The sequence below is a fragment of the Pangasianodon hypophthalmus genome, chromosome 27 (assembly GCF_027358585.1).
Source record: "Pangasianodon hypophthalmus isolate fPanHyp1 chromosome 27, fPanHyp1.pri, whole genome shotgun sequence".
Classification (NCBI taxonomy): domain Eukaryota; kingdom Metazoa; phylum Chordata; class Actinopteri; order Siluriformes; family Pangasiidae; genus Pangasianodon; species Pangasianodon hypophthalmus.
This window is the reverse complement of record NC_069736.1, coordinates 17,232,327-17,256,541: the sequence shown is the minus strand read 5'-3', so window position 1 is coordinate 17,256,541 and position 24,215 is coordinate 17,232,327. Positions and strand designations below refer to the sequence as shown.

General features: G+C 37.6%; 2 protein-coding genes across 4 annotated transcripts in view; one reads left to right on the top strand and one right to left on the bottom strand.

The window, feature by feature from the left end:
* Window positions 1-3,733: 3,733 nt before the first annotated feature.
* LOC113531215 (uncharacterized) lies at window positions 3,734-9,905 on the bottom strand. 3 transcript variants are annotated; one of them, XM_034300809.2, is made up of 11 exons: window positions 9,515-9,905; window positions 9,009-9,047; window positions 8,786-8,881; window positions 7,701-7,739; window positions 7,530-7,571; window positions 7,122-7,178; window positions 6,669-6,764; window positions 5,307-5,345; window positions 5,136-5,177; window positions 4,713-4,769; window positions 3,734-3,983 (listed from the first exon to the last, which is right to left on the bottom strand). In XM_034300809.2, exons 1-11 carry the CDS (start codon window positions 9,813-9,815, stop codon window positions 3,847-3,849), a joined length of 945 nt encoding a protein of 314 aa, XP_034156700.2. In that variant the 5' UTR covers window positions 9,816-9,905; the 3' UTR covers window positions 3,734-3,846. The 3 variants fall into 3 exon arrangements, with proteins under 3 accessions (XP_034156700.2, XP_034156702.2, XP_034156701.2); XM_034300811.2 differs by lacking the exon at window positions 4,713-4,769 and having other exon boundaries at window positions 3,735-3,983; XM_034300810.2 differs by lacking the exon at window positions 7,122-7,178 and having other exon boundaries at window positions 3,736-3,983.
* Window positions 9,906-16,036: 6,131 nt separating this feature from the next.
* The window catches only part of gjd1a (gap junction protein delta 1a), a 17,980-nt gene continuing 9,801 nt past the window's right edge, over window positions 16,037-24,215 (top strand). The window contains exon 1 of the mRNA XM_026921782.3: window positions 16,037-17,248. Coding sequence (XP_026777583.1) covers window positions 17,178-17,248 — 71 coding nt within the window. The 5' untranslated portion in view covers window positions 16,037-17,177. The remainder of the gene's footprint in view (window positions 17,249-24,215) is intronic.

Below are 24,215 nucleotides of genomic sequence, written 5' to 3'. Positions count from 1 at the left end.
TTAAATTTATATTTCTAATATAGGTCCCAGGTTTATGTAACACTTAACCACTTAATTTAAAGCCTTTGATAAGTAAGGTCCTACGCAAAGTTGATTATTTCCTATAACAGCATGTCCCGAAGTGTTTCATTCCTTTTATTTTATTTATTAAAGAATATCAGGAGATATATTATACTTTGTATCCGTTTGTAGTTATGCATATGCAATGTTTTATGCTTTTATTAGAGTTTACACACCACTGGCTATTAAATATTAAAATAATTTAAATAAAAAAGTGTTCAATCAAACACCTACATTTTCATTTTCAAGGACTTGTTTGTTATCTGCTCTCAGATTAGATTAAGATCTTTAGATCTTAGTCAGCTTTTGTTCTCCACTCAAATAAAAAGTCTCACATCTATCAGTTCACTTATAGCTTATATTTCTTACTTAGAGTTTCCAATTCTGGAGAATTTATGAAGCCATTTCTTGAATTTCAACCAAAAATGTTAATACAGAGGGACTGGCAGTGTATAGTGCACTATAGATGGAACACAGACGTGTATCTGAATCTGATTTTGCTTTCTTTAATTCACATTTTTTATAGAGCACATGTAGAGAATATGGAGCTGAATCCCAAAGAACTCATGATTACCACTTTATTTATAAAACAAATTTAAAGAACCCCCTCAGCACAGCTTTTATTGTGAACATTAAATATTAGGCTCAGTATTCAAATGTATAGAGTAATATTCTATTAATTAATTAATTAATTAATTTTCACTGCTGTAACAAAAAAGAAATTCCATGGACCACCCTGGGAACCCAGTTTGAGAACCACTGGTATAGAACCCACTTGTTCCTGCTCTCTGTAGTACACATTTATAAAGGGGAGGAAATAGAAATCCCATATAACTTCCTAATGGAAATATAGTGCACTATAGACAGGTATATTATAGAAGCCACTGTTTCATACTCTATATAGTGCACCTCTGTAGTGAGCTGGAAGCTGAATCCCAAACAACCTCCTATTATTGATATAGTGCACTAATATTGAGAGGCAGTTTGGAATTCAGCCAACCTGTTCGATACTTTAAAGGGGTGTAAGAACAATTTAATATTAATTTTAAAAACATAAAAAGGAAAATTTAAAAGAATTAATAAAATAAGGTGTTAATTTCCTCTATTTTATGATTTGGGGCAGGTGCAGGTGAGCGTGGAGCTGGAAAAAGGCATTTGATCCTTTGTGTGTGTGTATGTGTGTGTGTGTGTGTGTGTGTGTGTGTGTGTGTGTGTGTGTGACCTCCATCTGTTTCATCTTCACCTTCGCCACCCACTTCAGATTTAAGTGCAGTACATGACTAAATAATACAGGGGGCACTGTCTTCTTTTACAAACAAAAGTATGGCAGTAGTGTGTTACTGAATCAGTCTGTCTCTCTCTCTCTCTCTCTCTCTCTCTTAGATTATTGTAAGATTGATTATAAGATTGTATTTTGCATTTTTTTATCAGTCATGATTTAGCTTGAGAGCTTTGTGGCTCCTGTGTTCCTGGATGTCAGGAGGAGGAGGAATGATCTGTGGCCTTTGTTACGAGGATCACCCTTGATAACCTGTGATCTATAAGTTTTATATACTTTGAGAAATAATGATTGGAAGGTCAGTCTTTTCAAATGGAGATTAGGGAAAATTCGGGTCGTAAGGATTTCATGCATATGTGTTTACATGAGATGGAAATAAGAGCAAAATATTGCAACTGTGTATACTGGCGTTCTCCTTTTATGCCCTGTGGAATTCTATAAGAAGGAATCGTATGGATCTTTAAAATCAATGAAATGAGCAGCACTGTGTGTATATTTTTAGTAAAGCCTATGCAGGTTATACTGCAACCCTGAACAAATTGTCCTATTAGCATGAGTAGGTCACTGCTATTGATTTATTTATGCAGTGCGTGACCTTTGGGCTTTCAAACTCCTTTATGGATAATAGAGTAGAAAAGCTTTAACCTTAAGACCTTTTTTTACATTGTGGCTAGTCAATAACGCTGCTTATCCTTTCAGTCACCGTGGGAGAAACCACTTCTCATTCATTGCACATTTTTCAACATGGACAGTGTCTAAAGTAGAAATCTAGACATTTCATTTTCTTTATGGGAAGGGCAGAAGTGCACACAGGAAGTGGTGTGTGTTGTCTCAGGGGATCCTTAGTAACCCTTAAAACTCAGCTGGCACCCACACTATGAAAGCAATTTCATTTCGTAGTTTCACAGTAAGTAGAAAAAAGATTTCTCAGCAAAGGTTTTATATTTTTATTTATTTGTCATTCGATTTTCAAGGCGGAACTTAGACATACGATAAACAGCAGGTCCACAAGACTTTTTGACCAATCATATGTCTGTTTTTTTGAGTAACTGTTCATCATCAATATCTACCAATCTGTGGTGAAAAATTATATAAAACACTACATATCAATCTGAAATTGGGGCATTTGTTAAACCTAGGTCTCAAAAACGGACAAAGATAGGCGTAGTCCTCTGTTTAAATAAAGAAAGTGAGTTTGAATGAAATCACATGACATCACTGTAATAGTTTACGTATTGTTAGCTAGATTCATGAACTTTTCCCCTGGTTTTAATAACATAATAAAATATTTGACCTATTCTTAGCTAGGGTTGTGCATAAAAAAGACGGTTTTCTGACAAACATTAGGGACCTGACGTTCAGCACGTTAAGAAACAGGTGTTAGGGTCAGCGAAGGTGGCGGTTAGGTTCAATTTGTGTATGAAAAGGAATAATGACATGAACACACACACCTGCAAAGTGTGTTTTGTGCTCGTATGGCTGTGGGGATTTGTGCTACCTGTGCTTGATAGATAGTGGTCCTGTGTCTTCCTCAGATTCAGTGCCAGAGTTAAAGGTCAGCCGGGTGTCACCTCGAGGCAAAAACGCCACTAGCCACAGGAAGAGCTTTTCCTGACAGCATGATTTTTTTTTTTTTGGGCGACACCCTGTTTTTTTTGTGCAGTTGGAGGGAAGCAGTGATTTTTCTGATCACAGTATGAGATTGATGAGTCACTGTTTGCAAATAAGGTTGAGGGTCAGATCTAGAAAAACAAGTACGTGAGCCAAAAATGTTCTGAATGTCAATTACGGCTTTCTCACAGCATAAAACTGTCAACCTGTCTTCTCTGATCTGTGTGTGTATCACCATGGAGCTGTCATTTGTTGTCTCCTTACGTATTTGGTAACATAAGGAACCCTTTTTGATTACAGTAACATTATTTTGTTATAAAATTGTATTGTCCTATTGGAAAAACTGCTTTTTGTAATGTTTGTATTGTTAAGCTAATATAATACTAGCCTGCTAGAACTGCGTGTTAGCGTACATTGCCATGTGATAGTTTCAGCTACTGCAGAACTTTTATTTAGCCAATGAAGAGCAGAGAAGGAGAAATGATTTAGTAAGCCTGTACTGTAGAAGAATGTATGTAAAACAGTCTGGAGTTCCATTTACGAGGAATCAAAACTTAGGAAATTCTCACAAAACTAAACTTTTTGAGGAAATTCGATTTTGGAGGGGAGAAAATGACTAAAACCTTCAGTTTCATCAATTGTTCAGGTTTTCTTCTAAATCGAAACACTGAAACTAGAAATATTTTCCTTTCCTTATGTCTTCTGTACTGGCAACTTTTGAAACACACACACACACACAACACTAGAAATACGTTTTTTTTTTTTGGAAAACATTATAATTTATGTTGAGTGTTAAATTCTTGAAACAGAAGTAGAATGGCAATCAGCACTAAGTATATACAGGCAAAACACACACACACACACACACACAAGTTAGTTAAATCACAATACAGACATCATTTCAAAAGAGACAAAACACAAAGAGACATGATGAGGCATAAAACGTCGACTCCTTTTGTTCGGAGGAATGCAGAAACTCCATTTTGCAGCTTTGAATCTGGACTTGTATTCATGTTGGAAGGACCAGGAGAAACTGTACAAACACAAAATAGCAAACAAACATACACGCACACACACACACACACACACACACACACACACAGAGCTAATTAACATTTATTCATTTATCTTCTGTAAGCACTTTATCCTGGTCAGGGTGGCAGTGGATGCAGAGCCTATCCTGGGAACACTGAGCACGATGTGGGAATGCACCCTGGATGTCCATCGCATGTCACCACACACACCCACCCACACCCACCCACACACACACACAGACACACACACACACGCACGCACACACACATACACCTTCACCCACTCATGGAGCTGTCCTGCTGAACCACCATGCCACCGCTATTATTGACACTCAAATGAAATAGCTCCTAGGTTTTTAATATGCTAAACCGGTTATAATCTGGGAGTAGAAACAATTTCTTTTTCGTTTTGGCTTGTTCAGATTAGAAATGATAATGCTTTCACATTCATGCTTCTGCATTCCACACCACCTTCTTTAATTACAAACCAGTTTCAGTGAAATGAAAGAATGGTTAATAAAGATTTCAAAATATGATAGCCTACTCTTATAAGAAGCCTAGAGTATAATTAAAACCAAGCACTGATTAACTGATGTGATGATGGTTAACATGTACATATCCACCACTTTTTGCTTTTGATGGACAAAATCAGGTTTCTTTTCAGACATTGCAAGTTTAATGTTTTATTTTACCCTTGTACTTACTAACGAAACCTTATAAACGTGTACCTTGTTGTACTATTGATGTGTTTTGTCTCAGTGTGGTGCCGGTTTTAAGAACATCACCTATGCAGAAAAAATAGAGGGCTCCTAGTGAAATTACAGAAAATTCTAAACATGTCTTTGATTGACAGTGACTGCTGAATTGAAAGATGTGTTTCAACAATCAGAAATGTAATAAAACTTCACCTCACCATGGTTTTTGCTGTAGTATTAAATGTGGGTACATTTAATAATAACTCAAGCCAAAAGATTTCATAATGATGTTTGCACAGTTGTTGTGCTATAATGATTTTCATCAAAGGATTTATGTAATGAGCTGCTGTGTTGTAAATGTGTTATGCTAACTGTGTGTCTCTTACATAATTTACATAACTCTATTGCTTAAATCACCAGTATGAAATTATGAAACAAAACTTTAGAGTGCCTCACCTTGTTGTGCTGGTGAAGTGTTATTTCTCAGTGTGGGATTGGCTGGAAGAAAAAAATAGGGCTGCTTGTGAAAATTCAAAACATATCCTTGATTGATTGATGGTGTGGTTGTATGAGGAACTGGAATTGAATGATGTACTTTCATAAATCAGAAACTTAAAAAAGCCTCACCTGGTCGTGTCGTCTCTTCATTTCTTGCTGTGGTTTTGGCTGTAATGTTAATTGTTGGTACATTTATTTAATAATGACTCAAACGAAAAGATTTCATACTGATCAGAGAAACAATAGATGCGTATTCCACACTTTAACACCACCTTGGAATAAATATTTGTGTGTTTTTTGTAATAAGGCTACATTAACCATGTATTATATTGTGCTCTACTTGTTTAACACTTTTGATTTATCTCTAGGTTTGTAGGACTGTATTCAGAGTCATTCAAATTTTAGGTCAATATTTTACAGAGGGAAAGTTCCTTGTATTCAGAGTTGAGTTACGCAGTTAATTTTTTTGGCTGCCTATTCAGATTATGCAAATCACCTGTTTGTAGTAAGGAGTTAATATTAGGTTGCTGGATATTTCTTGAGTAGTGTAGTCAGAAAGAGAGTTTTTCAATAGCCAATTTAAAAACATGCACTTGCCTTTAAACCCGAAAAAAAAAAAAAATCAGAAAATGATATGTAAGTGAAAAGATGGTGAGCATTCAAATAAATCTCTTACGAGACTCTCACGTTAATTATCACATTAATCACTACAAATTTGCTTTAATTTAACACTGTGGCTTCCACACTCATTATTTCGCATCTTATGAAATAGCACTTGATCCAGCGCATCCTATTATTTACTCTCTGCACACAGTTAAATGAAGCCAAAACTCAAGATCATGAAACTAAATTGATACTAAATCGAGATCATGAAATCATAATGTCTGCAGGACGTAGCCTATTTTATCATACTGTTAATTTGCTGTTTTGATTTGTCCATTTAATAAAATAAAGTTTTGTTTAATTTTCTCCTGTAAAGAAAATTTGCAGATGGCTTGAAGGATAAGCTGATCAAGCAGTCACCTGTTACGCTTATTCACAAAACATTTAATCCTCTCTGATTAAAACGAGTCTTCTTCAATGTCCTCCATGCTAAAAATAAATGAAGATTTTAATGAGATTATTTTATGAGACTATTAATTAATTAATTATTAGTGCCATAAATTAATGTATTTAATATTGACCTCAGAGTGACATTTCATGTTTTTTTGTGTGTATTTACAGCCAAAACATACATTTCCTGCAAGAAAAATGTGCTTAAGTGCAATGTCAGAATTGTGCGTAACTGAGACATGCCTGTATTTTGCTCAAACTCCGGCCCATGTGCGTAATTCTTCCACAACTTCTAAATGGTGCTTAGGACCAGAGTTACTGTATGTCTGAAGCAATTTCAGTATTAAAGCCTCGTTATGTGTGCTTAGCTCAACTCTAAATACAGCCCATATAGATTAAATTAGCGTCAGTGGACAGAAACCAAGACTCAAAACTGACCTTCTTGGTGGTCAGGTGTTTTGTGTTCTGTGAAATCCTCTCCTCGTGTTGTTAGTATGCCAGCCATTGGTGTGCTAGGTGTTGTATGGCCATTAGCTGTGCAACACAGAAAAAGAAACAATTTCTTTTTCATTTTGGCTTGTTCAGACTAGAAATGATAATGCTTTCACATTCGTGCTTCTGCGTTACACACCACTTTCTTTAATTGGAAACCAGTTTCAGTGAAATGAAAGAATGGTTAATAAAGATTTCAAAATATGATAGCCTACTCTTATAAGAAGCCTAGAGTATAATTAAAACCAAGCACTGATTAACTGATGTGATGATGGTTAACATGTACATATCCACCACTTTTTGCTTTTGATGGACAAAATCAGGTTTCTTTTCAGACATTGCAAGTTTAATGTTTTATTTTACCCTTGTACTTACTAACGAAACCTTATAAACGTGTACCTTGTTGTACTATTGATGTGTTTTGTCTCAGTGTGGTGCCGGTTTTAAGAACATCACCTATGCAGAAAAAATAGAGGGCTCCTAGTGAAATTACAGAAAATTCTAAACATGTCTTTGATTGACAGTGACTGCTGAATTGAAAGATTCAAAGTAATAAAACTTCACCTCACCATGGTTTTTGCTGTAGTATTAAATGTGGGTACATTTAATAATAACTCAAGCCAAAAGATTTCATAATGATGTTTGCACAGTTGTTGTGCTATAATGATTTTCATCAAAGGATTTATGTAATGAGTTGCTGTGTTGTAAATGTGTTATGCTAACTGTGTGTCTCTTACATAATTTACATAACTCTATTGCTTAAATCACCAGTATGAAATTATGAAACAAAACTTTAGAGTGCCTCACCTTGTTGTGCTGGTGAAGTGTTATTTCTCAGTGTGGGATTGGCTGGAAGAAAAAAATAGGGCTGCTTGTGAAAATTCAAAACATATCCTTGATTGATTGATGGTGTGGTTGTATGAGGAACTGGAATTGAATGATGTACTTTCATAAATCAGAAACTTAAAAAAGCCTCACCTGGTCGTGTCGTCTCTTCATTTCTTGCTGTGGTTTTTGCTGTAATGTTAATTGTTGGTACATTTATTTAATAATGACTCAAACGAAAAGATTTCATACTGATCAGAGAAACAATAGATGCGTATTCCACACTTTAACACCACCTTGGAATAAATATTTGTGTGTTTTTTGTAATAAGGCTACATTAACCATGTATTATATTCTGCTCTACTTGTTTAACACTTTTGATTTATCTCTAGGTTTGTAGGACTGTATTCAGAGTCATTCAAATTTTAGGTCAATATTTTACAGAGGGAAAGTTCCTTGTATTCAGAGTTGGGTTACGCAGTTAATTTTTTTGGCTGCCTATTCAGATTATGCAAATCACCTGTTTGTAGTAAGGAGTTAATATTAGGTTGCTGGATATTTCTTGAGTAGTGTAGTCAGAAAGAGAGTTTTTCAATAGCCAATTTAAAAACATGCACTCGCCTTTAAACCCGAAAAAAAAAAAATCAGAAAATGATATGTAAATGAAAAGATGGTGAGCATTCAAATAAATCTCTTACGAGACTCTCACATTAATTATCACATTAATCACTACAAATTTGCTTTAATTTAACACTGTGGCTTCCACACTCATTATTTCGCATCTTATGAAATAGCACTTGATCCAGCGCATCCTATTATTTACTCTCTGCACACAGTTAAATGAAGCCAAAACTCAAGATCATGAAACTAAATTGATACTAAATCGAGATCATGAAATCATAATGTCTGCAGGACGTAGCCTATTTTATCATACTGTTAATTTGCTGTTTTGATTTGTCCATTTAATAAAATAAAGTTTTGTTTAATTTTCTCCTGTAAAGAAAATTTGCAGATGGCTTGAAGAATAAGCTGATCAAGCATGCCTGTATTTTGTTCAAACTCCGGCCCATGTGCGTAATTCTTCCGCAACTTATAAATGGTGCTTAGGACCAGAGTTACTGTATGTCTGAAGCAATTTCAGTATTAAAGCCTCGTTATGTGTGCTTAGCTCAACTCTAAATACAGCCCATAAAGATTAAATTAGCGTCAGTGGACAGAAACCAAGACTCAAAACTGACCTTCTTGGTGGTCAGGTGTTTTGTGTTCTGTGAAATCCTCTCCTCGTGTTGTTAGTATGCCAGCCATTGGTGTGCTGGGTGTTGTATGGCCATTAGCTGTGCAAAAAACACAAATAAATTTAACACTACAATCCGCATAAAGCACATTTATACTGTACACAGTCCTTAGTTAATAATTACAATATTGAAAATAGTAAATAATGTACTAATAATAAAGCCTCACCTGGTCGTATTGTTGCTTCAGGTCCTGGCGTGGTTTTTGCTGTAATTGTAGGTACATTAAATGACGACTCAATTTAAAGGATTTAATAATGATCAGAGAAAAAAATAGACACTCAAGCCACACTTTAACAGCACTTTGTAATAAATATTTGTGAGTTTGGTGTAATTAATCTGTACAAACCCTGTATTATATTCTGTGCTACTTATTTATCACTTGCTGTATTCAGAGTTGGTGACTTAATTCCAAAAATGTCAATATTGAATATTGGAAAGAACTTCACGTCTTTTTATACAAAGCCATTTGTTGATGATTACAATACTGAAAATGATTTAAAAAAAAATGTAGCCATAACAAACTATATATCAACATGTCAAAACAGGAAAATTTACATTAATTATTGAGGAAAAAATGTAATAAAAACAACTCTTGACAGCAAATATAGAAGACACTTGTGACCAAATTGTTGAAAAGAAATGCAGAAATGTGAATATACATATTATACACACCTTGACAAACTCCTACATGATGAATAATTGTAACTGTCTCATTGACTTCTTGAGGTGGGAGAACACATTGGAGTCCCTGGTCGCATGTCCCAATTAAACCATACAGACCCCCACAGCGTTCGTCTAGTTGTTTGGCACACACGTAGCAGCAACCGCACAGACCGATCACTTTTCCGCCCGGACATTTCAGCTCTGGACATCCAGATAAAAGATAACACGGCACACACGAGAGTGCCGAGCTGTTCTTCACCACCAGCACCACCAAGAACTGGGAGATTATCAGACCTTTGAGATACATCATCAATGAGGCAGATGGCTTTAGCCTCAGTTTCTTGTATGGTCATCAGTTACTAAGTGTGTGTTAACTAGCTTTTCAGGTGTGTCACAAGCTGTGGTGATGGAGCTATTTATATGCAACCTGCAGGAATTTCCTCCACGCTCTTTTTTCAGGAATGTATATCCTTGACTGAAAATTTCCTTCACTTGCATAATAACAAGTGAGAAAAGGCTCACAATATATTTATATATCTATATCTATCAATCTATCTCTATACCTGTATAGATGTGTTCTGTATTATAATATATATATATTGTAATATTCTGATTGTGATTTCACTTTACAGATCATTTTACCTATGCTCACATATATATATATATATATATATATATATATATATATATATATATATATATATATATATATATATATATATGAGCATAGGTAAAATGATCTGTAAAGTGAAATCACAATCAGAAGGAAAAACACTAAAATGTAGTACGTGCAATGACATCCCAAATCTACAGAACTACATCTTCCTTTAGGACTGGAACTGTCCCAAATCGATTAATTCAGTTCTATTTTAAAAAACCCGCAACCATTCGTTGTTAGGCTCTGTACCTTGTGGTTAATGTTCTTTCTCTGTATCCGCATTCTCTGTGTGTGTGTGTTCTGTGCCTGGAGGTCACAGGCTCCTCTTACTTTCGAATTCCAGATGAGTTACCTTGTGATCATCTGCAGATGTGCTGATATGTTTGATGTGATGGTATTTAAGGGACCAGCAGAGTGAATGCCCCAGGCTCATGCACAGTAATCTGGGTACTGTGCTTTCTGATTCGTGATTTATATTTTGACTTTTTGTTGTATGGCCCTAAGCTTATTTTGTGACTATTTAGAGTAGCCTGTCTCTATGTGATGTGGGTTACAAGATACACTATATGGCCAAGAGTTCTTCCCCAAACTGTTGCCACAAATTCCGAAACACAGAATGGTCTTTTCCCTTCACTGGAACTAAGAGGTTGAAACCTGTTCCAGCATGACGATGCCCCTGTGCACAAAGCGAGCTCCATGAAGACATGGTGTGTGAAGGTTGGAGTGGAAGAACTCGAGTGTCCTGCACAGAGCCCTGACCTCAACCCCACTGAACACCTTTAGGATGAACTGGAACGCCGACTGAACCCCAGACCTCTTCACCAACATCAGCGCCTGACCTCACTTAAACTCTTGTAGCTGAATGAACACAAATCCCCACAGCCACGCTCCAACATCTAGTGGAAAGCTTCCCAGAAGAGTGGAGCTTATTATAACAGTAAAGGGGAACAACTCCATATTGATGCCCATGGTTTTGGAATGGGATGTTCAACAAACACATGCAGGTCTGCTGGTCAGGTGTCCACATATGTTTGGACATATCTTCCTTTTGCGTAGATATTGTCCTTTCTGTAAAGTCACTGCATGTAGGGCTTGGCTGCCATTTGTGTTGGGTTTGGGTGGTTGTCTGAGTTTGTTGATAGATATGGAGAAAGAGAGTGTATCTATTTCATTTGTTTCTTTTTAGTAGCAAAGGTGTGTATTGTATGTATAATTATTTAGATTGCCTAGAAGATTTCACTTCACTATAACTAAGAGGCCAAGCCCAAACCTGTTCCAGCATAACAATGCTCCTGTACACAAACAGTGTCAAAATACTTTGGGCCATATATTTCTTTTGGGTAAATAGTATCCTTTTAGTAAATATATGGTGTCTATGTTGTCCAAGCCACTTTTCACTTTGGCACTTCACAAATCCCGAGACTCCATTCAGAGTGCTTTCTACAAATAAGAGTATTAAGGTTATAATGAGAAACTCTGGGGGTAACATTCCAGAAATTTCAACTGAGCATGTTCAGCTACATTCACAAACCATCTTGCTTCTTAAGATATGCGCATCTTCAAAGGGCTGGGCTTGCTGTTTAACATTTATGGTTTATGATAATATGTTCTTAGTTAGCATCTAGTGGAAAGAGCTCACCCATGACTTCTTCCTCTTATGTTCCAGTAAAATCCTAATTTACATAACCTACTTGCTTGATACTAGGCACCAGGTTGCATTATTATAGATTCTTATCACGTGTTTGATGGTGGCTGAGAATGTTATCACCCTCAGAAAAGATCTCATCGGAGCAGTGACACCCCAAATGAAGCAAAGAAAAGATCAAAGTGACATGACTGTTGCTTCCTCATTGATAGCTTTATCTTGAATCAAATATGTAGAAACTTTCCAGGAAGTCTAAAAAAAAGTAAATAAAAAGCGGGTTTATGTTATAAATCTAATTTAGTTCAGTTTTATTTATATAGTGCTTTTAACAATGAACATTGTCAAAAGGAAGCTTTACAGAAATATATAAATTCCAGACATAAATTTTAAATGTATAAATTTTTCCCTAATGAGTAAGCCAGAGGTGACCGTGGCAAGGAAAAACCCCCTGAGACAACATGAGGAAGAAACCTTGTGAGGAACCAGACTCAAAAGGGAACCCATCCTCATCTGGGTGACAATTATAAATCATTTCTCTTCTATAACTGTATATTATATAGTCAAAAAGTGCAACTGTGCAAACAGGAACTTATAAGCAACTTATTAATAAGAGCATCAGAGTCATTTCTGAATTCATTCTAGATTTAACTTAAAGTCTATTGTATCAAACTGAAGTTATTAACTACAACTGAATTGAAGGTTAAGGGTCTTGCTCAAGGACCCAACCCTGGCAGTTTGGCTGTGCTGGGATCAAAGCCTCCACGCCTGAGCCACCACAACCAGCCCAACTAGCTTGCACTGATTCAGCCCCTTCCACCACTGAATTAACTCACACTAAAAGACTGTACTGAATCAATGCACGCTAGCTGAGCTAGTTGTGGTGGCTCAGTGCTGAAGGCTATGAATTCCAGCTGTGAAAGCTGTATATTCAAATCTCAGCGCCACCCATGTGCCATGGTTGGGTCCTACATCAATTATACATCACTTTTTTTTATAGCATCAGCCAAATGATGATGTACTGGATTATGTGTTATTTTGTATTATTATTATATTACAGTACTTTACTGAAAATATGTTTTACAGTTGTTTACTGTAAATTTTACTGGCAACTCTGCTGCAAGTACTGTAAACTTTGTATAAACAGACAGCATCCTTCTTGCTTTGTGAATCATGGTGTCAACCAAACTACCATTGAAAAAAAATTGTTGAACTAGCGCCCCTTATGGCCAACATACTTTGACAGGAGTGCTGCTGACTTTAATGGTTTTTTTGGTCATGGTCACATGTTTTCAGTGCTATCCAGGCTCCAGGGGTTTGTAGGGGTTGGTTTGGCACTCAGATCTGTCTGACAGTGTGCTGTTACCACTCCTGGTACCACTCTCCTTAACAGAAAGTGAGGACTGTGGAGACAGAGGCCAGTGATGCCCACTGACTCTGGAGAATGTCTTATCTTTAAGCCCAGTGAACTTCTTGTGATCCATGTGCAAGAAGTGGTTTTCAAAAGCTCTTTGGCAGAATCAGAGTCCTTGGGCAGCTGTTCAGGGCACTGGCTCAGGCACAGTAACAGCTGGAAGTGAGATACTCAAGTTTTTTTTGTATACTGCCTCTTTCAGTAAAATTTATGCTCCTTTTTGCTGTTAAAGGGATTCTTTTTTTTTTTTTTTTTAAATTAACCCCTTTCCAACTCCCATCAGTGTGTCCAGACTCACAAACTATTCTCTTAACTATATAATCATTGCTGTTAGTTTCACTAATAGAGCTGAATAATTAATAGTAGCTACTGAATAATATGCTTTAATGATGAATAATGAAGTAAACTAGGACTTTAAGTGGTTAAGCCATATTTTGTGTGCATGAGGAGACCGTATATGTGGAAAGATTTTATGTTTCTAATAAAACTGCATGTTTCTGTGCTAAATTCAAACCCGCCATTTCTCTTTTCACATCCCTGCCCACTCCATTTCTACCTCTGACCCAATCTGGGATCCCTCAGAGAAAACCAGAGACTATATTTAACGCTAACCAGAAACCCCCTGCACCAAGTATACGGACTTGGCTTTTGGGTCAGATGCAAATGCAGCTACTGACAGCCTCTCTGTTTCATTTTTACTGGTGTATGTGGTCTGGTTTGATTTAGAATGGACTTCCGAATGTCCACGAATAATAACTAATTTATTTAAGCACATCTATTACATTCTGAATGATGATCAAGAAAATGGTTTTCCTGTAATGCAGCTAGCAAAAGCTACACTACAAGCTACATGGTCAAAATATCATAACTAATACTAATGTATTAGCATGACTAATAATGCTAATACTGATTCTAGCGAACCAAAAGAAGTCAGTAGACAGTTTGTTTTGGCCAGCGTCTTGCTTGAGTCAACAGACAATTAACCTAGCTAGCTAAGGCTAGACCAAAGACTTTTGTAAACACAGACAACATTCAACATCGTCTGTTTTACATATTGCAAGAGTCTTTTTTCTCCTGTTTTTTCTCCCAAATTTGGTCTCCTGCCAATTTCCAACCCCAGCCAGCTCTCCCTATCATACAACAGCTACCAACCGGGGACGGTGACGGCTGACACACACATCCTCCATGACATGTGAAGCCAGCCAACCGCATGTTCAAATAGCTGCTCCAAGGGGTAGCGTAACACACATGGAGGAAAGCGCTATCAACCCTCTTCTGCATACATGTACTAAAAGACACCCATGATTGGCTAGTGACAGATGGCCTGATGAAATAAAACAAACAAGAAAAAACACTCAAACAAGAAAAGAAACACTGAAAAAAACTGAAAACTGTAACATAAAACAGTATAAGTTTTATTTTTACACTCCTACAATAATATATTTTGTTTGACCTCCTTTGGTCCTTTATATTGGTGTGTGTGTGTGTGTGTTGTTCTAGGTCAGTAGGTTTGTCACAAAGCACTGAAGCCTCACTGCCCATCGTTTCTTTCTTGTAGTCAACCCATAATGTGTGTGTGTGTGTGTGTGTGTGTGTTTGTGTGTGTGTTCTCATGTGCACATTAAGCAGGAGTCCACATTAAGCAGCACAGAAACACCTGACACGGCCAAAGTCAGCCGTCCTTACCCACAATGCCCTGTGCTAATGACATTGCTGCTGTGTGATTAACTGTTTCTCAGCAGTGCCACTCACTCCAGTGCACTCGCGCCGAATCAACACCGAGTGTGTGTGTGTGTGTGTGTTCTCTGCTGTTCTTGACAGCACTAATGTAATTAAATTATACACAGTATTAGCATTACATTGAAATGTCAAGGCAACAAGGCCCTGACCCAAAACACACACACACACACGCACACACACTGATGACTGTTCATTCAAATGGCATGTTTTCTGTCTCTGTCTCTTCCACCATCTGTCTCTCTCTCTCTCTCTCTCTGTCTGCTGTGTCATGTGATGCAGGGAGCAGGTAAGATGGAGGGAACAGACATCACTTTAGACACATCAATCAACCAAATGCAATCCTCAATGCCATAAAGAGTAGCATAATAGTACACGCTAAAACATGAACTAGCGTTATAGTAAACACACAGAGTAGCATAATAGAAAACATGCAAAAATAATAAACTAGCATTATAGCAAACAGGTTAAAACACAAATTAGCATATAGTAGACAGGCTAAAACATGAACTAGCATTAAAGTAAACAAGCTAATATGCAAACTAGCGTTATGGTAAACAATCTGATGTATAAGCCAGCATTATAGTAAACAGATTAATATAAAGACTAGCATTATAGTAAACATGGTAAAATACAAACTAGCATTATAGTAAACAAACTAATATAAAACTAGCATTACAGTAAACAGGCTAATATACAAACCAGTGTTATGGTAAACAGGTTAATATACAAATTAGCATTATCATAAACAGGGTAAAACCCAATTTTGTTTATTTCCTGGGATACACAACTGCAGTACCTGTTTTAATTTCATAGACGTGTGCTTTCTATCTTCTTATTAACGTTCTAAACATTTTTGTCAGTATTTTTGTACACAGACCAACTGAGCAAGTAGCGTTTAAAGAAAACAAGCTAAAACACGAACTAGCTTTACAGTAGATGTGTTAGGTTTTCATGATGTGGAAAGAAGCAGAAAAGGGGGAAGGGAGAATGCAGAGAGAGATGGAGAGAGAGAGAGAGAGAGAGATTCTCAGATCCGCAAAGCCGAGAGAAGAGATAAATGGTACCTGTGAGTGACAAAACATGATCAATGATAAGGTTTTTTATTACTCTGTGTGTGTGTGTGTGTGTGTGTGTGTGTAAGAGAGAGAGAGAGAGAGAGAGAGAGAGATTAATGCATAAGGCACAATTGCAGCTGCAGCAATGATCCCTACAGAGGGAGACATATAGAGAGTGAGAGAGAGAAAGAGAGAGAGAGAGAGAGAGAGAGAATGAGAGAATGAGAGAGAGAGAGAGAGAGAATGAGAGATTTAGAGAGAAATATAGAGTAAGAGACAGAGAGAGGGAGAGAGAAGGAGGTGGTCTGTAAGAGAGCCATGCTTGCAGAGTGAGTGTGACAGCAGAGAGAGAGAGAGAGAGAGAGAGAGAGAGAGAGAGAGGCAACGTGCAGGCAGATGAAAGAGAAAGGAGGAGCTGAGAGGAGGAAGAGGACGACGAAGGTGTCAGCATCAGGCCCCCCCATTCACACACACACACTCACACACATTTACACAGACACTCACACAGGAGAGGAGGAGAGGAAGAAGTGAAGAAAAAGACAGAGGAAAAGGAGAAGAGGAGAGAGCTCGGAGAACACTGCTTCCATTGCATCCTCGTTGTAGCGGACGTAGCGGCTTCCATCACAGCCGTGCCCGTGTGTGTGTGTGTGTGTGTGTGTGTGTGTGTGTGTGTGTGTGCGTGTGTGTGAGATATGGAATCCAGAGTGCTGCATCGTCTCAGTTCAATGCTGCTAATGAAGACAGGGATGCTGCAGTGACTGTGTGTGTGTGTGTGTGTGTGTGTGTGTGTGAGAGTGTGTGAGCATGAGAGTGTGTGTGCATATGGAGCTCTGATAGGTGCAGTGCTGCTGCTGTGTGTGAAGACGGACACAATGCGAGGACAGGAGGAACTGAGATAGAGAAGAACTCAAGGTGTGTGTGAAAGTGTGTGTATGTGTGTGTGTGAGTGAGCGGTGGTCCGACTCCAGCATCATCAGCATTCCTGCTGCAGAAGTACCGCTAACTCATCTGCACACACTCACACACTGGCACCAGAGGCGGACGAGGGGTCGTTGCTAACGGAGACGGTCCCGGGTCAGAGGCGGTGACCCCAGTGAACAGCCGTCGGCACGGAGGCGCGCGGCAGCAGGGGCGTGAGCGAGAGAGACGGGCGGAGAGCCACCATGGGCGAGTGGACGATACTGGAGAGACTGCTGGAGGCTGCGGTGCAGCAGCACTCCACCATGATCGGGAGGTGAGCGCACACACACACACACACACACACACACGCACACACACGCACACACGTTCATCTACTATCCTTCTGAGGACCTTCCGCTGAGTAATTATTATCACAGTTCATTAATGCAAACCAAAATCTAACTCTAACTGTAACTTTATTAACTTTTACTTGTTTTAAATAAAAGCTGCAGTTTTTGTACAAAAGCAGTTTTCCTTGTAGGGACCAACGAAATGTCTCCACAAGGTCAGTCACATATTCCTATCCTTGTGAGGACATTTGGTGCCCATCAAGATATAAAAACAACCAAACAAACAAAAAAACAAACATTTCCACTCCGTTTTGGATTTCATTAATATCACTTAAGTACGGAAGCCCGAAAAGGACATGTAATATTGTAGAGTGACGTTTTTTTTTTTCGAATGTTGCTAAAAGAAAAACAAACAACAACAACAACGACAGCAACAAAATAATAGGCTAGAGCAAAAAAAATAAAAATAAAAATTACATTTTGAGCTCATTTCAATAAACAGACAAAAACAATTTGACCAAACAAATATAAAACCAACAAAACCATAAAAAAACACATTTTTACAAAACAAATTTTGAAATTTTATTAAAATCTTTTCCTGTATAAACAAGTTTTGTTTGTTTTATTTGTTATGCGTTATTTAATATTCTCATACGAGCACAAATAAAACAAAAATCTATTGTTTTGCAAAAAAAACCCAGAAAAACAAAAATATATTGTTTTCCTACAGAAAACCACCATTTTATTATTTTATTTTATTATAAATGTTCATGAAGAAATCGGGACATCAGAACGTATTAATCAGAATTAAAACGAAGCACATTTATTCACTCAGGAAAACGATGTTCTCCTTTCCTGAGATCTTATGTTGTCTTTTTCTTGTTTTTATTGCAGGAAAACAATATTTTAGATATTTTGTCATTTTGGGAAAGTGATGCTTGATATTTATGGTTATAAAATTTATAAATCAATGACCTCTTTGGGCTTCCATAATTAGAATGGCTGAAATCAACTTTCAAGAAACACACACACACACACACACACACACACACATTTAAAAAATCACTAAAATATCTAAAACTATATAAATATAAATATAATCACTACAAAAACATCACAAAATAATATATTTTGTAAAATCTGGATATCTGTCTTTTATTAAGATTGCTTTAATAAGGCCTACAGGGTCATAAACTGACTAATTTTATTTAATTTTAATTTAATTTTATTCACATAATTTCTTAATAAATAAATTTGCTTGTATTTGCTTTCCTATGATGGCTCATAAGAGTGCACATACTTTTTCTTAACTAAGATCTTGCGAAATGCAAAACTGTATTGCTTGCTTAAGAAAATCATGAGGAGGCAACATCATTTTATTATTTTATTAGAAATTGTATTTTTTAATGAAATAATGTTGTTGACGTTGTTGGAAAAGGAGGTTCCTGAAGAGAATTATGGCTGCATTTTGGGAAAATAATATTTCTTATCTGAATATTTGTATTGTATGAAATGAATGAATGGCCTTTTTCAGCTTTCATAATCAAGATGTTTATTTAGAAATAGCAAATCGAACACTATAAAATAAACTGGTATTAAAACATAACGTTACAGCTGTTACAAAGTCTGACTGTTACAAAGCACTGACACTGGAGACTCCTTCCAGAAATTAAAATGCTGTTGCTATGGTGATGGATGTCATGCCTTATAACCGGTTAACTAGTTGATCATAACTAATAACTTACCTCGCCATGGTAACACCACCTCCCACCACCCCAGTCATGTGATCTCACCATTTTAGAAAGGTGTATAGTGCGTAGGCAAGTGTGTGTGTGTGTGTGTGTGTGTGTGTGTGTAGTCTGGGTCTCTATAGCTTTCACATTGTATGTAAAGATGTCTATTGTATATGCATGTTTGTGTGCTGCTAGTATACGTAAATGTTCTGATAGCCTGATAGCGTGTATGCATATGTGTGTGTGTGTGTGTGTGTGTGTGTGTGGACACAGATGATGGATGAATGCAGTGGTATTGGGGGTTGGCGGTGCTTCGCCTGTTTTGTTTGCTTTGCATATCGAATGCTGAATCTATACAACAAAAATGATGACACACAAGTGTGTGTATGTGTGTGTGTGTGTGTGTGTGTGTGTGTGTGTGTGTGGTGCATGCATTGTTCTCTCTCCATTCTCACCGCCTCCACCCATCATGGCCCTGCTGGTTACTTTAAGGTGGTTTGAGTTAATTATAAGGAATCAATAGGCTGCGTTTAAGGAAACCCTAGTACAAAGAAAGGAGAGAAGAGTGAGAGAGAGGAGAGAAAGAGAGAGAGAGAAAGAGAGTAGGGGGGCGGGTTTAATGAGATGATAGATTTTTAGACTATAGGAGACCCTATTAAAGAGACTTACACACACACACACACACACACACACACACACACAATCTACTTTAGGGTTTTGTACTGCTACATATGGTCCACACTGTGCTTCACAATGACAGATAGATAGATAGATAGATAGATAGATAGATAGATAGGTAGATAGATAGATAGATAGATAGATAGATAGATAGATAGATAGATCATGAAGGGTATCAGTAATGCATTGTATGTTGTGTGTATATATTTGTATATGTGAGTGTGTGGGCATTGTGAGTCTGTGTGTGTGTGTGTGTGTGTGTGTTGATCTGTCTTTATATAGATATACAGACAGCATAATTCTGTACTTACTCCATGTCTCTGTGGCTTCCTCTGCTGTGTGTGTGTGTGTGTGTGTGTGTGTGTGTGTGTGTGTGTGTGTGCACGAGAGACAGTGATTAAATCTGTCTGCTCTTAACTCTAATGCTATTTTCTATTTAGCAATGTAGCTTAATGAGCAGGTAATGACATGGTAATGACAGCATAATAATCCTGGAGACACACAGCAGCACAGACGTGAGACAGAGACACAAAAATAACAAAATGACGCAGGACTAATCGACTAACAGCGTCTCGTATTTATCGTCTCCCAGCGTAGAGGACGGAACCAGGATGTTTATTAATCTTCATCGTGACATCATGAGCTTGAGCTGTAATGCAGCAGGAATATTACAGGATTGTAACCCTGTATGTCCTGTATAGTCCATGTTGTGTAGCCTAAATCACATACTACAGGAACAGTTTGGATAAATGCCAATCAGACCTAATTTACCAGACCCAGCTGATTTACATTTAGCCACGCCCACAAAACTCCATAAAAGGCAAAGCTCACAGAGAGCTGAAAATGACATCTAAATGGAGAAAGATCGTTCCTAACTGCAGATATTGCTAACTGTTCCTCCTTTTATAGGGTGCCATCACTTTTGCCCTAATGGAATGCCTAGTCTTATTTGTCCTAAATTGCTATTTTGCTTATTTTCTTACTTTCACAAAATGTTCGTTAAATTGAAATAAATAAGTGATTTAAATTTGAAAGTGTAATCCATATCTAAAATCGCAGTAGCTCATCGATAATTAAATGATTTGAAGCCGATAGTTCGAGGTTCACATCAGTGAGTCTCATTATTTGTAGAATTACACAATTTCAGTGGAAGATACGAATGTTTTAACTAACCGGATTTTAATGAATAATGCATTTTTATCATTAATGCTCCTACAACCATTTTTCGAATAATTTTGTTCGTATCGTTCGAGGCTGGTGTAATGTGTAATCAAAACATGCTTCATGCCAGAAATATGCTTCTGAAGCTATGATGCTAATGTCGCTAACAAATAGTGGCAGCTTATAGCCTCCAGTTTAGCACTAAACATTGAGAAATCCCTATAAAGCCTTTTTCTTATCTTTTAGGCTCAGAGGAATGTCTCTTCTCTCTCTCTTTGTGTGTGTGTGTGTGCGTGTGTGTGTGAGACAGAGAGAGAGCGTGTGTTTTCTGTTTTCCTCTCGCTCGTTGCTTTGAGTCGAGATCAAGCACCTGAGGCTAGAATGAGTGAGGCAGAGCGGTGGAACGAATAAACCATGAATCAGATGAATCAAAACTTGCTATCATTCATCAGCCTCCACACACACACACACACACACACACACACACACCGTTAATGCTGCTTCAGCAACACAGTTTGTCTGGTTCTGAGCTTTATTAGTACTGACACAAACAGCTTTTACTCTTTTAGGGTGTGTGTGTGTGTGTGTGTGTGTGTCCTCACCAGAGTCAGGTATAATGCGTTACTGTGTAATGCGTTACTGTATTCTAATTACTTTTCCTACGCATTGCGCAGTAATGTAACGCATTACATTTTAAATTTATGTAATCTGATTACAGTTACCAATGTCAATAACATTACGTTACTAGCGTTACAAATGTAGTGTTTAAAAATTAATTAAAATGCGTTTAAAAATCACGTTTTGCGCGACAGCGTCAGTTAACGAGCATGCGCTTTAATCAATGGATGCAGAGCGTGGTGGTTGTTTCTCCAGGTGGAAATACAGACATTATTTTGATTTCACTGAGCGTAAAAACAAAAATATTACTGTTAAATTCAAACTGTGTGAAGATCCTAAAGAACTTTCTAGCGCTCTTAACTCGACGAGCAATTTAAGCAAGCACTTAAGCAGAAAGTATTCCACGACAAAACTCCTCGCCAAGGAGGATGCCCACGTCCAAGAAGAGAGCGGCCCAACCAAGCCTCAACAGGTTAAATTGGATTTTTGTTCAGGATCCGGAGAGAAAGTGACTTCAGAAGAAGTGACGAGGGGCGTAGCAGCGGACGTCGTGGGGGAAATGCTGCCCTTGTCCACTGTGGAATCGCAGTCCTTCAGAGACATACTTGCGAATATCATACTTTGTACAGACACATTTAAAGATACAGTTTTCATTGTTAGGCAGGTTTATATGAAGAATGTTTAGTTTTATTTCTAGAGATTGATTACATCTTTAAGTCAAGTTGCAGTTTTCATACTTCTGTAATATTTTTCAGTCAAAATTAAATTACTGAAAGAACTGAGTTTCACTTTGTAGTTTTTTACCTTTGATGTTTTCAAAGTAACTGGAAAGTAATTAGTAATCTGATTACTTTTGACATGTAGTAATCAGTAATGTAATCAAATTACAATTTTAAAGTAGTAATTAGTAATTTGTAGTGGATTACTTTTTTTGAGTAACTTACCCAACACTGGTCCTCCCAATGATAGAACAGTGTCAATTTTTCAATAGTGTCATTAATGTCTACTATAAATGCATCAATATCCATTACATGCTCATTAATATTCACTATGTGCTCATTAATATTCACTACATGCTCATTAATATTCACTACATGCTCATCAATATTCAAATACATTCAACACTACCGTGAATCTTTCAGATAATTGAAAATCGCATGCATTTTTAAAGAGATTTCTGTGTGTGTGTAATACAGAGCTATTTGTGTGTGTGTGTGTGTGTAACCAACCGTCAATATTTGCTTGCTGTTGTGGTTTTGAGTCGACACAACACTGTAATCAATAGAGTTCTCTGTGTGTGTGTGTGTGTGTGTGTGTGTGTTTGTGTGTGTGCGTGTGTGATATGTCATTTACACACATGTAGATAGCCTAATAGCTATGCCATTGGTGTGTTAAATTTTTTGCACATTAGTTTTAATACCCACCCACACACACACACACACACACACACACACACAGGGCAAAAAATGATGCATCATTTTATTCCCACAGCAACTCAGAAGCAGCACATCATATTCTAGATCCGCCTTTCCTGCGGGGCCAAGTAATTTTAGTAACATCAAATGTCCGTCTGTCATTCAGAATCCGCACACACACACACACACACACACACACACACACACACACACACACTCATCCACACACACAGACACACAGATTTAATACAATGAAGCACCTTAGTTACAATATGCGTCATTATACCACAGCGCTTCTGAATTCTGGATTGTGATTGGTCGTCGGGTGTTGATTAATTTTCTATAACAGCAGCTCTGACAGTAGTGCAGGTTTATATTAATGCGCTCGTTCTAATACGTTATCGTTTCTATAACAACAGCTCACTCACAAGCACGTGTACGGCAGACGTGCCACAATGTTGTTATTTAACAATAAAGAAAAACGTGTGGAATTGTTGCCATGGTGATGTTTTTTGTAAGGAGGTGTTTATTTAACATTTATGGAAGGAGTCTCCAGTGTCAGCGCTTTGTAACAGTCAGAGGTGAAGCTGTAACTTGAAGTTTTCCGACATGTTCAGGACAGAAAAGTTTGCGGTTTCTTGGTAACAAAAGACGACAAGCTGCGGTTTTTTTGTCTTATTAACAAGAAAGAGGAAAGAAACAGTGCGGCTGATGAAGGAAAGACTGTTTACAGCTGCTGTGACGCAAGTGAGAACTTAGAACATACGTCAGGAAGTAACCTGACTACCTTCCACAACATTAAACCTCCAACAACAGTTAACATTACACATGTAACTATAAAGTTTACAACCCTGATGGGTTCTTTGCTTCTGAGGGAACCCAAAAAGGTTCTATGAAGAACCTCACTATCAGAAAGAATTCCAAGTGTATGAAGCTAAGAGCCCTTATTTATGGAAGGGTACCCTCGAAGAAGCCCTTTATCTGAGACCGTAGTCATCAATATAGAACCTTTAGAACCTTTAAGAACCTTTAGCACATCTTTAGTACAAGTCTAACAACCTAACAACAACGGAAAACTGCAACTTTATTCTGAAGACAGTGATCTAGTTGGAGAACAGATAATCTGTGTCATAGCACGCACACACACACACACACACACACACACACACATGGGGAAACGTGGCCAACATTAGGAATCCTCAGAGGGAAGCTGCCGTCCAAATGGGACACAATTTATTCAGGTAGTGCGTAAATGCTACCTACCTAGGGAACTGCTTTCTGTTTGGAACACTGTGACCGAGTGACAGAGAAAACGTGTGTGTGTGTGTGTGTGTGTGTGTGTGTGT

Bases quoted from the DNA above. Each gene is read 5' to 3' on its own strand.
- LOC113531215 (XM_034300809.2), bottom strand. From the start codon at position 9,815: ATGATGTATCTCAAAGGTCTGATAATCTCCCAGTTCTTGGTGGTGCTG. The intron at 9,048-9,514 runs GTGTGTATAATA...CTACAATTACAG, and splicing joins TCATGTAGGAGTTTGTCAAG to CAAAAACCACGCCAGGACCT. The intron at 3,984-4,712 runs GTACACGTTTAT...GTGTTTGTACAG, and splicing joins CACATCAATAGTACAACAAG to TTTCTCCTGGTCCTTCCAAC.